The sequence below is a fragment of the Podarcis erhardii genome, assembly GCF_964252035.2.
Source record: "Podarcis erhardii genome assembly, chromosome: 3".
NCBI classification, from domain to species: Eukaryota; Metazoa; Chordata; class Lepidosauria; order Squamata; family Lacertidae; genus Podarcis; species Podarcis erhardii.
Window position 1 is genome coordinate 93,626,423 of NC_138507.1, and position 13,085 is coordinate 93,639,507.

At 41.8% G+C, this 13,085-nt stretch overlaps 1 protein-coding gene across 3 annotated transcripts in view; it reads left to right on the forward strand.

Annotated features, from left to right (window-relative positions):
- The window catches only part of SUSD4 (sushi domain containing 4), a 72,760-nt gene that overhangs the window by 40,795 nt on the left and 18,880 nt on the right, over positions 1–13,085 (forward strand). For 2 of the 3 annotated variants that reach the window (XM_081857811.1, XM_081857812.1), the window contains exons 3-4: positions 5–217; positions 10,304–10,483. In XM_081857811.1, coding sequence (XP_081713937.1) covers positions 5–217; positions 10,304–10,483 — 393 coding nt within the window. The remainder of the gene's footprint in view (positions 1–4; positions 218–10,303; positions 10,484–13,085) is intronic. The other variant, XM_081857813.1, reaches the window with a different exon arrangement.

A 13,085-nucleotide genomic window follows, 5' to 3' on the forward strand; every position in this document is an offset into this window, starting at 1 on the left:
GTAGGTTTTGATGAGCTCCATGCCTGTGCTGATCCTGGATTCCCTGAATATGGATATAAGATGCCTGGCGCAGGTGTTTTCTTTGAAAGTTCAGTAGTCCGGTTCCATTGCCAAGAAGGATACAGGCTTAAGGGCCCATCCAAAAAGCTTTGTGAGAGACATTTCAACGGCTCCCTAAGCTGGAAGCCAAGCGAGAAACCCGTGTGCCTCCAAGAAGGTAAGTCTATTTACTGCCGACAAACTTTGTTTGTGAAAACTCCATATTTCTATCATATCTGTGCTTCCAGCTCACAGGATCATGCTCATTTTTTCTTTCTTTCTGAGAAGACTTTTTACAATAAATGGAAACTGGAGACCTAGCTGAATCCAGGCACTAAATGCAGTATCATTTTCATTCTGACCAGTAGTATTCCAGGTTATCCTGGGTTCCCCAGGCAAAACCTTCAATTCCTCTTGAGCAAACAATCATTAGAGTTAAAATATTTATAAAGAATGTTGTGTGCTGACAAATTTGGTACATTCTTATCCCTGTGTGTTTGGTGGACTCTGAATTGGGGCAGAAGATTCAGGAGTCTCTTGATACATCTTAATGAACAGATGAAAAGTTCATCTGATGTTATTAGTTGTATTTAATTACTATTCTGACAAATGAATGCTCTTTGTAAAATTTTAATGTTATGCTTTACTGGGCATTATGGTTAAATTTATAATGATGATAAGGGTATGTGTTAAATGGAGTATTAAATCAGTTATGTATTGCAGGGGATGTTGTAAATTATTCATTTGGGTTCAGAAAAGAATGGCAGCCAGATTATAAAATGCAGTAATAACGCAATTTTACTTCTATATTTAGGAACACATCTGTGGGAATAAAAGAACTTGTTTTCTTTTGTATGTAATTAGTTCAATTTTCTTATGTTCATTTTCTGTTTCAGACATATTTGACAATTTTTGCTGGTCTAACTCTGGCTCTTGCCAGCAGCAGTTTTGGAAAAAAATCTTTTCCGTGGAAAAGCTTCACCATTTATTAAACAACATGCACTAAAACTCCAGCTCTTTGATTTATTGGGTGCTTGTCAGTGATAATGTTGTGATCAAGAAATTATAAAATATGGGCTGTCTTTAGTGTGTTTGTGCATGAATGTGCAAACATGGATAAACACACCACTAAAAATGTTCAGATACCATTTTGCTGGAAGAATCAGCTTGCTATGTATTTTAATAGTGTGGATCAAGCACTTGTCATGAGCAATACAGTGGTGCCTCGCAAGACGAAATTAATTCGTTCTGCGAGTTTTTTCGTCTAGCGAATTTTTCGTCTTGCGAAGCACGAAATCCCATAGGAATGCATTGAAAATCAATTAATGCGTTCCTATGGTCAAAAAAAGTCCAAACAAAGCCAAATTTGGTACAAAAAGAGTTTATTAACTGCTCTTTAAAGTCACACATACTGTAAAGAGCATTTCAAAAACTGAAGGAACAATAAATTAAGTTTCTAAACATGACAGAAAAACATTTAAAAATCAACAAAGTGTACAGTACATTTTCTACGACTCTGGGGGACCACTCGAAGAAGGTTCCTCTTCCACTCTTTGCTTCTTGCTGAAGAACCTGTCCATGGTCTGCTGCTTCATCTGCCTTTTTAGCACCTCCCTGAAAGGCGACATGACCCTCGTATCAAAAGTGTTCTCAAGGTCATGTGCCACGTGCTTGTCAGGGTGCTGCTGCTGTGCAAAAGCCTGCACATCCTTCCACTTCATGCAAATGTCCCTCAGTTCTTTGGAGGACAGCCGTTCCTCAGTTGCTTCCTCCTCTTCCAGCGAGGCCTGCTCCTGCGCAGCCTCTGCCTGCAGTTCGACCAGCACCTGGGTGGTCAGCTCGTGGTTGTGCTCCTCCACCAGCTCGCTGACATCCTCCTCTGTGACCTCCAGGCCCATGGTCCTCCCCAAGGCAACAATGTCCTGCACCAGTGTTGACTCTGGTGCATCAGAGTCACTTGGTGCCACACAGTCCGGCCACAGGCTGCGCCAAGCGCAATTCAAATTTCTCTGGCTGATCCCGTTCCAGGCCGTGTTGACCATCTTCAAGCAGGTGACGATGTCGAAGTGGTCCTTCCAGAATTCCCGCAGGGTGATGGTGGTGCAATCAGACACCTCGAAGCATCGCCTGAAAAGCTCCTTGGTGTAGAGTTTTTTGAAATTGGCGATGAGCTGCTGATCCATCGGCTGGAGCAGTGGCGTGGTGTTAGGCAGCAGGAACATGATGTTGATGAAGCTGAACTCCTCCAACAAGTCCAACTCAAGGCCTTTAGGATGAGCAGGAGCATTGTCCATCAGAAGCAAAGCCTTCAGCGGCAGGTCGTTGTCCAGCAGGTACTGTTTGACAGCAGGGCCAAAAGCAAGATTGACCCAGTCCACAAACAGTACACGTGTGACCCAAGCCTTACTGTTGGATCGCCACATGACACTCAGCTGCTCCTTGTCGATCTTGTGTCTCTTGAAGGCCCGTGGGTTCTCCGAGTGGTACACCAGCAGGGGCTTGATCTTCAGGTTGCCGCTTGTGTTGGCACAGAAGAGCAGGGTCAGACGGTCCTTCATGGGCTTGTGGCCAGGCAACTTGGCCTCCTCCTGTGTGATGAAAGTCCTTTTGGGCATCCTCTTCCAAAACAGCCCGGTCTCGTCGCAGTTGAAGACCTGCTGTGGAACGTAGCCCTCCGTCTTCACAACCTCCAGGAACTCCGCTGCAAAGTCTTCAGCCGCAGGAACATCAGAACTGGCAGCCTCTCCATGCCTGACCACGCTGTGGATTCCAGATCTTGTCTTGAACCGGTCAAATTAACCTCTGCTTGCCTTGAAGACTTCGGCTCGCCTGAGGTTCCTGGCTGTTCCCGGACGAGGTCTGCGTGCAAGGCCTTGGCCTTCTCACAAATGATGGCCTCTTCTAACCAGATGAGCAGCAACTTCTCCACCTCCTCCAGAACAGCTGGGCGGTTCTTCACGATCCTGGTGACTCTCTTGGCTGCATCAGTCGCAAGGATCTTCTCCCTCATCTTCAGGATGGTCCCGATGGTCGATGGATTCCTCCCGTACTCCCTGGCGAGATCTGTCACACGCATTCCACCGTCGTGCTTCCGGATGATCTCCTTCTTCATTTCCAGCGTCACCTTCTCCTTCTTCCTCTCGCCGGCCTCTGCAGCAGCAGTCTTCTTGGGTCCCATGGCAGCACACTCCTACCTTCGTAAACTCACACACACACACACACAAAAAATCTGTGCTTCACATCCAAAAAATTCAAAAGCACCCAGCCACCCACCACACAGAAATTCAAACCCAGAACCAAGTCCTTGAATTCCAAACACTCCAACCCAAAATCCAAACCCCCCCCAAAAAAAGTTTTTAAAGTTTAACTTACCAAATGGATGCAAAATAAGTTTTGGAAAAGCTTCAAAAATCACCAAAGTCTTCAAAAACCTCAAATGGCTGCAAAAGAAGTTTTGGAAAAGCTTCAAAAATCACCAAAGTCTTCAAAAGCCTCAACTGTTCCCCCAGCCACCCACCCACCACACAGAAATTGCAAACCCCTCCCCAACTGTTGCAAACCCCTCCCCAACTGTTCCCCCAGCCACCCACCACACAGAAATTCAAACCCAGACTTTTTTTAAAAAAACAACAACAACATGGCCCAATGGTCACAGAAAATCATAAAAATAAAAAAAAACCCACACAAGCTCCCAGATTCTTGCAACCCTCCAACACCAAGTCCTTGAATTCCAAACACCCCAACCCAAAATCCAAAAACCTCCCAAAAAGTTTTAAAAGTTTAACTTACCAAATGGATGCAAAAGAAGTTTTGGAAAAGCTTCAAAAATAACCAAAGTCCTCAAAAACCTAAAAAAGGCTACCAAACCGCGTGCTATGAGTTGCTCCTTGAAGTCAAGTCGCAACTGCACCTCTTCAAGCAATGCACCCTGGGTATTAACGGTTTTAAGAAAAAGGAAACAAACTTGCAAGACGTTTTCGTCTTGCGAAGCAAGCCCATAGGGAAATTTGTCTTGCGAAGCACCTCAAAAAACGGAAAACTCTTTCGTCTAGCGAGTTTTTTATCTTGCGAGGCATTCGTCTTGCGGGGCACCACTGTACATGCATTTGCAGCAAATTAGATCAACTGAACATTGGGGGTGGGCATGGGGCAAAGAGGTGGGGAACCTGTTTTTCCTCCTCTGTGACACTTCAAGTATTGTCATGTTTTAAGTCTCCTCCTTGTGTTGCAGCTGCCAACAAGGTGGTATTGGCCCAACTGGAGGTGTGAAATGTTTATTTCATAAGTTGCCATTGGATAAAGCAAAATTGGCATAGATATTTTGGACATTTGTGATGGTTCAAAAGAGGGGAATGACAAGGTCCTGTCATCAGTAGCATGGAGTCCCAAACAATAGTGTATTATGAGAATAGTGAAATCATGAGGAGCATTAGCTCTTCAAAGAAGTCTGTCAGAATCAGAAGCCTTCCTAGTTTCTATCAGCTGAATAATGTGTAGAACCCAATGATTTTGGGATTGCAGGTTGTTCTATTTTCTTTGGGCCATGATCATTAGCTCATGGCAGTGACACTATATTTGAGATTCTTTGCCACACTTTACACTTTATCTATCTTGCTTCAGGTTAGCAAGCTTTGTGTGCATACTAAGTTTGTTTTCCACATTATTACATTTTGAAGGCAGAAACAAAAAGGTATAAATTTGAAGCCTCTAGGACAACAGAATCAAATTTTCTTAGGCCTAGAATACAATTTTTCTTTAGGATGATGGTTGTGCATTTTATGCTGTGGTAGTAATCTCATGAAAGGTATTTATTTATGTTTTGCTTTGCACTTGTGCACTGTTCTTCGTCCATGCCCACACACCTTTGTAGACAATGGCACTGGAAGTCATATAGTATCAAGGTGGCTGGGGGCGGGGGCGGCAAATGATGTATCCGCATATTCACAATGTAAGATTGCATATTACAGCCTTGTAATTATCTACCGGTTATTTTTAACAAGTTAAAAAACCCCTGCTTCCAGCCTTCTAGGCACCTAGATGTGGCCCCACTTACTCTCAGTGTGAGCATGTGCTGCCCCCTCCTGGCCTCCCACCAATGCTCTGATGTGATCTGGAATCCTGTCAATGAGGAAACGTAAACATTTGCTAATTTGCAGCGCCAAAAAGATTGAACCACATCCTCTGCCCCGACTGATAAGACAGATTTGTATATCATATTGGTGGCAAAACCCACAGCAGCATTTTAAAACAATCTGATATAATAATAATAATAATAATAATAATAATAATAATAATAATAATATTTATACCCCGCCCATCTCTCTGGGTTTCCCCAGCCACTCTGGGTGGCTTTCAACAGAATATTAAAATACAATAGTCTATTAAACATTAAAAGCTTCCCTAAACAGGGCTGCCTTCAGACGTCTTCTAAAAGTCTGGTAGTTGTTTTTCTCTTTGACATCTGGTGGGAGGGCATTCCACAGGGTGGGTGCCACTACTGGGAAGGCCCTCTGCCTGGTTCCCTGTAACTTGGCTTCTCACAGCGAGGGAACCGTCAGAAGGCCCTCGGCACTGGACCTCAGTGTCTGGGCAGAACAATGAGGGTGGAGACGCTCCTTCAGGTATACGGGACCGAGGCCGTTTAGGGCTTTAAAGGTCAGCACCAACACTTTGAATTGTGCTCGGAAACGTACTGGGAGCCAGTGTAGGTCTTTCAAGACTGGTGTTATGTGGTCTCGGTGGACACTCCCAATCACCAGTCTAGCTGCTGCATTCTGGATTAGTTGTAGTTGTCTGGATTAGATAACACATACAGGTCACAAGGTCTTAATATTGGCTTGTAAATTTTTGATCAAACCATATCCTGGGTTTGTTGGTAGAAGAATACATAAAAAACAAGTTGAGTTGCATTGATAGATTGCTAATAGATTTTAACGCTAACTATCAACCAAGGTATCTATACCAGTTATATCAGGAATAAACACTTCTGAGCTTAACTCCTCCTTTTAGGAATAATCCTGCAGTACATTTTCAGGGTGTCTGGGTGTTAGGGGAGGGGCATTACTTTTGGCGGGGGTCACATTGTACTTCTTCTGGGGTAGTTTGTACACCTTTGGTCCCCATCCTGCACTCAGTTCTCTGTGGCTCTTAGAAGCTGTCAGCATGCAGCAGCAGCCACACTTTGGGAAATTGCTTTGACTGGCCAGCTAAAGCCGATGGGTCTCAATCCCTCGGTGAGTTAGGGACTTTCCCCTGCATGTGAAAACGCAGCCTCCAAAATGTATTGGACCAACCCATGTCAATCTACCCTTGGGATGATTGTGTGACTGTTCCATTATTCTTTTAAAAGTTAGATTTTCTTCTGTCGGGGAGTGGGGGGCAGAGTATGGAATGAGCATAGGGGAAACATCAGTACGTCATATAGATGCCCTGTAAAAAGTGAGTGAACAAAGTGTGGAAACTGTGCACTAAATGTCTATTGTGGAAACAGTTCTGGTACTTGATATGTCAAGACTGGGTGGGACAACATTAGCTCTGCTACAATCCTTTCGGTATACAAGGAACCCATTCTAGAAGACAATTGCACTGCACAAGCTCAGAATCATTGTGTTTTTTTAACGTTCTTAGCCAGAGAAAAATACTCCCAGAAAAGGAACTCAGTTTGTTATGCTGTTTCATATTACAAACTGGAGCCTAAACCAGGCAAATAGGTGATTTGACAACATAGCAAACTAACATATGCTACTGCTTTTCAGGACACAAACTTGGCTATGCTCCTGTTAAGACTAAAAGAAGCTGGGGGTTTATACTGCTTCTGTTCACTGACAGAAAAGCACACCTTTCTGAGCAGTTTCAAATGTAGAGGGGATAGGAGGTACAAGCATCTGTGTTGTGTAAATAGTTCAAGTGTGATCAATCTACAGGGAAACAGAAAACACAATATATTTGCACTTACTACTCTCACAGCACTCATGTCCTGACTCAACTTATTATTTAGAGGGAGCAGAATTTGAATGTTTGGCTTTGCTTATGCCTCTCCTCTTCACTAGCCCTATACATTGTGATGCTCTCTTTGCTGTTGCTTCCTCCCCCTTCTCTGGTTTTTGTGTGTATGCATGTTATGGAACACAAGTAACTTGCATGAGGCAGCAGAGGATGGCTGAGTGGGCATATGAATGATGCACACAGACCTATTATTCCCTAACAACCCTTGTGTTACTTACGTCCATAAGTGGGAGAAGGGGGGGACAAACAGGGCTCTGTGCATGGCCACCATGGCCACAGTGGACTAGGTCATGTGCAAAATGTAATGTGCAAAGTACCTCTCAGGCTCGTTAATGTTGGATGTCTTAGTGCTATATTTCTGTCATAACAGAATATTACACTTGGGGATTTCAGAGCTTGCATTTTTCTGTTTATCTTTGTTAAAAGGTAAGCACCACATTGATCTGCTAAAGCTGGGTTTGTTTTGTTTTGCTTCTTGCATATCTTAAGGCACAGATATCATAGTTAAAAGAAATAGTCTAGAGAAAAGCATGTTAATATTCATTTCCATTGCCGCTTAGAGATTGTGTTTTGGGCTTTCAACAGTGTGTTTACTGAGAAAATAGAGGGGCTAAGCATCTTTTCAGCAAATGAGGAGTTTTAAATTTTCTGTTTTAACTTTGAGCTGTTCCATATAGAATATGTATTTACTTACCCCAGTTGCTAAAGTGGGAGCTAGTAGTTACAGGGTTTCCCCCCCAAATATTTTAGAGTCTTGGGTAAAAAACAAACTGTACAGTTTCATCCTTTGTACATAAGTGTTCAGCAGACTTTCCTCCTTGAACAAGTCTCCTCTGGCTGAAGCTTTGAAGTTGGTTTAATAGCAGAAGCTATTTGCAGGGATGGCAGTCCACTAACAGCTCAGTGAAAGAAGCAATGTTTCTGGCCAGCATCCACACAATTAGAATGGTGCAATCTACAAGCCATCATCTGAAATAAATGAGAGTGAAGTCATTGTATAACAGGATCAATGTTTCTTGCTTTTGAAAATGAAAATCTCATATTTCACCTCAGTTATGTTCCGTGTCTATTTGTGGAACAGCAAGACTCAAGACAACAGCAAGCCACAAGTCAATGATGTATTCATTGATGTTTTTGCTCACAGTTGGTCTGTATATGTCACTCTTGAGATCAAAGATGCTGTGCTTTCTTCCGCTCTTAGTTTTGCTTCTTTGGTCTTGTGCCCCCTCCCCACTGCTTGCTGTTGATAGAGTCCATGCCCTATATCCTCCCCACACTGCCTAATGCAGTGGGGTAGAGTGCTGGCATTGTGCGTGAGGAAATTGTGCTTCACAGTTTCCACTTGCCTAAGAAGACCGCTGAGTGGCCTTGGGCAAATTGTGTTACCTCTCAGTCTAAATAACCTTACTTGACTATTGTAGTTCTCAAAGGCTGATTTGGAGAAAGGAATGCAATAGAAATGTAACGTATAAAAAGAAATTGATAAAAAAAACAGGCACAGTTCAGTAAGAGCCGACATAGAACACCTAGTATCCTTTATAACACTTGACATGCTGCAAGCCCTTCTTAAGTGGTTGTGTTATTATCTACTGTATTTTAAAATATTTAAAAATATTAGAGTACAAGCAAGTGTGGCTCTGCAACAAAATGCTGCTGTGTACTCCTGGTGTGTATGTGTCACCTGAGCCTAGGGAGGTTGAAAAAAAGTTAGCAGAAAAGATCTTTGCTCTAGCTCGGTTTTCTTTCTGAAGAAAAAAAAATTGATTTGTTTTTAAGAGTTCTGGAACATTTCAAAGGACCAGCCCTCATGCAAGTCAATGGAACCTGAGGCTTATGTGTGCTTGATTTGGCCTAGGAAGAAGTCTGAGGGGGAGCAGTTTAAATAAATTGACCTTTTTGCCACCTGAAAAGTATGGGGGATTCTAAACTGGGAATCCCAACCAAACTCAGCCTCAGCATTGACCTGCACAGTGGAACAGGATTCTCACACCCACAATTTAGTATTGATTTGTTCCGTTTATAGACAGCTCTGTACTATGATTGCAAGGCAGTTCGCAATAAATCAATGAAACTATAAAATGCAAATCCGTACAAACAGCACTCAGTACAATACCAAAATAAATTAATAAATCCATAAAATTTGTAACTGATTATTTCAGCAGACCGCTCACGTCACCCAGCACAAACCAAACATCAGCATATCACAGATTTTCCTTGGTTTCCCAAAAAGGGAATTAGGAGGTTAACCAGAGTGCTGTTGGATGCAGTGCTGGGGGCTGCTGCTGAGATGGGAATCTGTGAAAATTGCCCTCCCCGCCCCTTTTCCAGCTAAGAATGCAGGAGCCTCTGCTGCTATTAATCAACTGATACATACACTCTTTATGACTAATCTATAGGATAGATATAGAGCTGAGGTGGGGGGTTGAGCTCCTGACCTTAAATGTCCTTTGGTGCTGCAGCTTGTAATAGACTCTTGTGCAAATCACAAAGGGGGGAAAAGGGAATGAGTAAACTAATCCATAGTAATGTGGAGCAGAAGGAAACTAAAGTATAAATATGCAAACACTCCTTTTAATGCCACTTGTGATGCAAAGAAGTAAATAGGGATTTGAAATAATCTGATGCTGTGGAGGCGCTCTGAGGTTTGAAGATGACTGAGGATGGGGATGGATGTGACTGACGCATTATAAATTTATACATCATTTAAAAATACATTTCATAAAAGGGAAGACATATTACTAGCTTTCAGTTAGTCTAATACTGTAGCAGATAAGTTTGGTATGTGAGCAGTGCTTTTTTTCAGCCGGAGTGCAGTTCCAGCACCTCTCAGGTAGGCACCATGGCTGCCAGTGCTCCCCCCGGTAAATAATAATAATAATAATAATAATAATAATAATAATAATAATAATAATAATTGATTTTAAACTCTTCTTCATATTATACCTCCAGTTGTTGTTTTTCTACTCTTTATAGTAATATTGTTGATGGAGTGGTTGTATTTTTATTTTGCTGTAAAGGTAGTTCAACTATACATACAATTTTAAAGATTGTTGAGAACTTGTCTATAATGCACAGGATATAATATCCTATAATAGTCTTGATGCTAATGGAAGTGTGGTGTTAAATCAGCTTAGGCACAAAAGTTTGCAGATTCTTCTAAGAATAACTGCTATTGTGGGTTGACTTTGTGTAAGAGTGTTTTCACATAGCTGGTCAACTTTTGACGTTTAAGTTAATAATATATAATTTCTTTATGAAGCCACAGATTGCCTTGCACCTGTTGTTGAAGATGCAGAGGTTCATAACAAGACATACGGGACTGGAGATAAATTAATAATCAGCTGTCATGAAGGATTCCAGATCCGTTACCCTGATTTAGACAACATGGTTTCAGTGTGTCAAGACGATGGAACATGGGATAATCTGCCCATTTGTCAAGGTTTAGTACACCAAAACATCCTCTTTTATAGACCTTACGCCTTGTCTCGGTGTAACTTGCCTATTTATCTTTCTAATTTCTACTTTCTTTTACTGCTGAAAGAGATAATGGGTACCTATAGTTCTTAGTACAGTAATACAGTACCTTTTGCCAAATGACTTTTTTTCAATGAACATGGGCAAAAAACATATTTGCATACCACTTGGTTTAGTACAAAGGTAGGGAACCTCAGCCCAGCACTCTGGCCACTCTGCCCAGTCTTCAGGACTCTGCCCAGGCCATGCTCAGTCCCAAGGCCTTACCTCTCTCCCTACACACTGTACTGGGCAGTCCTCAAATACTCTTGCCCGGCTGCAAGGTGTCCTTGAACTGTTGCAGTGTCTGCTTGCCTGGATGGAGGATGCAGGGAGCAGGGCAGTGTGTGGATAGAAACCTCTGGCTTTTGAGTGGCTGAAATGTAGCTTTACTATACAAAGGAAAAGTAACATCCATTACTTTGTCCATTTATGTCTCTGGCCACATCCACTTTTATGCATAGCTGTCAACTTTTCCCTTTTCTTGCGAGGAATCCTACTCAGAATAAGGGAATTTCCCTTAAAAAAGGGGAAACGTTGACAGCTATTCTTTCATGTCTGGCACCAACCACAGGTGGGAAAAAGATTTTAGGATGACCACTTGCACATCACCACAGAAGATAAAATGCCCACCTGAAGAGTGGATGGAAGATGTTAGATTTTTATAAAGTTTGCATATGCCTACTGTGTACTGAATAACTTTTCTGCATATATATTTAGAGAATAGTTTTAGCTACATTTTAGTTGCCCCTGTTGCTAGACAGGGAAAACTTTATTTTCAGGTGTGGACTGCTTTATTTTAGGTTTTTAAACTTTTTAAAAAAGGTTTCAGTTTTTACTTAGTGGAGTTATGCAGTGCCTATTATGCCTTCCTGCCATAAGTGAAAATGAGCAGATATATTTTATTTTTAAAGTCTTGGGGAGCAGGTAAGGAAAAAGTGAGCCCTAAGGGATGCTCCCATTCTCTCCTTCAGTGTGAGGGAAGCAACCTCTTGTTCTTTTCCTAGAAGGGAGAGGTGTTTGTATTTTTGTTTATAAAATTTAGTTATAGACTGCCTTTTTAGGCATAGCCCACTCAAGGCACCCTATGTATCATAAAAACACAATGCAGTTTTAAAACACAGCTATATAATTAAAATGGCAACTGTACAAACTTTTTTAAACACAGGTCGATTAAAAATAAATAGCTCTGCAGATTCTCGCTGCTAAAGAGCTATACTTCTTAAAGTAGCTTTCTTTTTAAGCTTATAAAATAAAGACTTAAAAGAGGGGGGAAAGCTGCTTGAAATAAACCCTCCTATAAATTTGAGAAGTTGAGGCAATCTCCATTTCCACGGGAAGAGTGCTCCATAAACTGGGGCAACCACAAATAAGGCCTTCTCTCCCATGGCACTGACCAAGGAAGCAAGATGAGCAAATATTCATGCTTGGGAAAGACCCATTTGGGTGTAAGTCCTTCCAATAACTTGGTCCCCAATTGTACTTTAGGTCAAAACCTTCACTTTCAGTTGGTCCTGGAAACACAAAGCTGATGAAGAACAGGTTTTACATACTCTGATCACCAACACCAAGGTGGCAGCATTCCTTTGCAGTTAAGTTTCTGTACTTTAAATGTCCAGAAAAAGAAAGTTGCATATTTCTGAAGCGGCCTGCAAGAATGCCTTAGTGTCAGTTATAAGCATCTGCACAGTCAGGGTGGTGGTAAGAATGTATTCTTGGTGTCTAGGAAAATTTTGTAGCATAAGGAGGAGAGGCGGTTTCTGAGGTAAATCTGGAGCTTGTATCATTCTGTGGAATTGGATGCCAGTGCAGATAGATGTCTGACATTCCCGTCCATGTCAGGTGGGGATCTGCCATGCCATGTTAGCTAAAGTTTCCAAGCAGGGCAAATTACAATAAATGGGCTACGCTTGGCTGCGGGGGCACAAATTGCACTATGACTAGATGCAAAATAATAGACAAGGCCATAGTGCCTTTTGACACTGTAAGCAAACTTAAACCAAGTGTACTTCTCAAAACAGATAATATAGTGTTATGTGTGTTTAATGGCAAAGTCACAAAAGTCACAGAATTAAGTACCTATTTGGTATGTTCCCATAGGGTTGTATTGGAGTAATTTCTACTCATAGTAGATCCACTGAAATGAATTGACTGAAGTTAGTTTTGTCTATTAACTTCAATGGAGATACTTTGACTATGATGGCTAACACTGGGTGCAACCTATAAGTTCCTATTTGAAATATCCTCATTGGGGATCCTTTGTTGCTAGCTAAAAATATGTTGGTGTATAGCTGTAAGAGTACATTAAATTTATTATATTAAATGAAGCTCAGAATAGGAGGCCCACAAAATGCACATGGTGCTCATTGAGATCGTTTTACAAATCTTTGAGCCTGTTTTGATTGATGGAGAAAGTAAGAATAAAGTTTGGTGTCCACTACAAAGCTCTCCTTTCAAGCAGCATCCATTTGCTTGCCTAAATATTTTTGCAGCTAGTGGGTAACTGTGGAAGCTTCTTAGTGTGGATG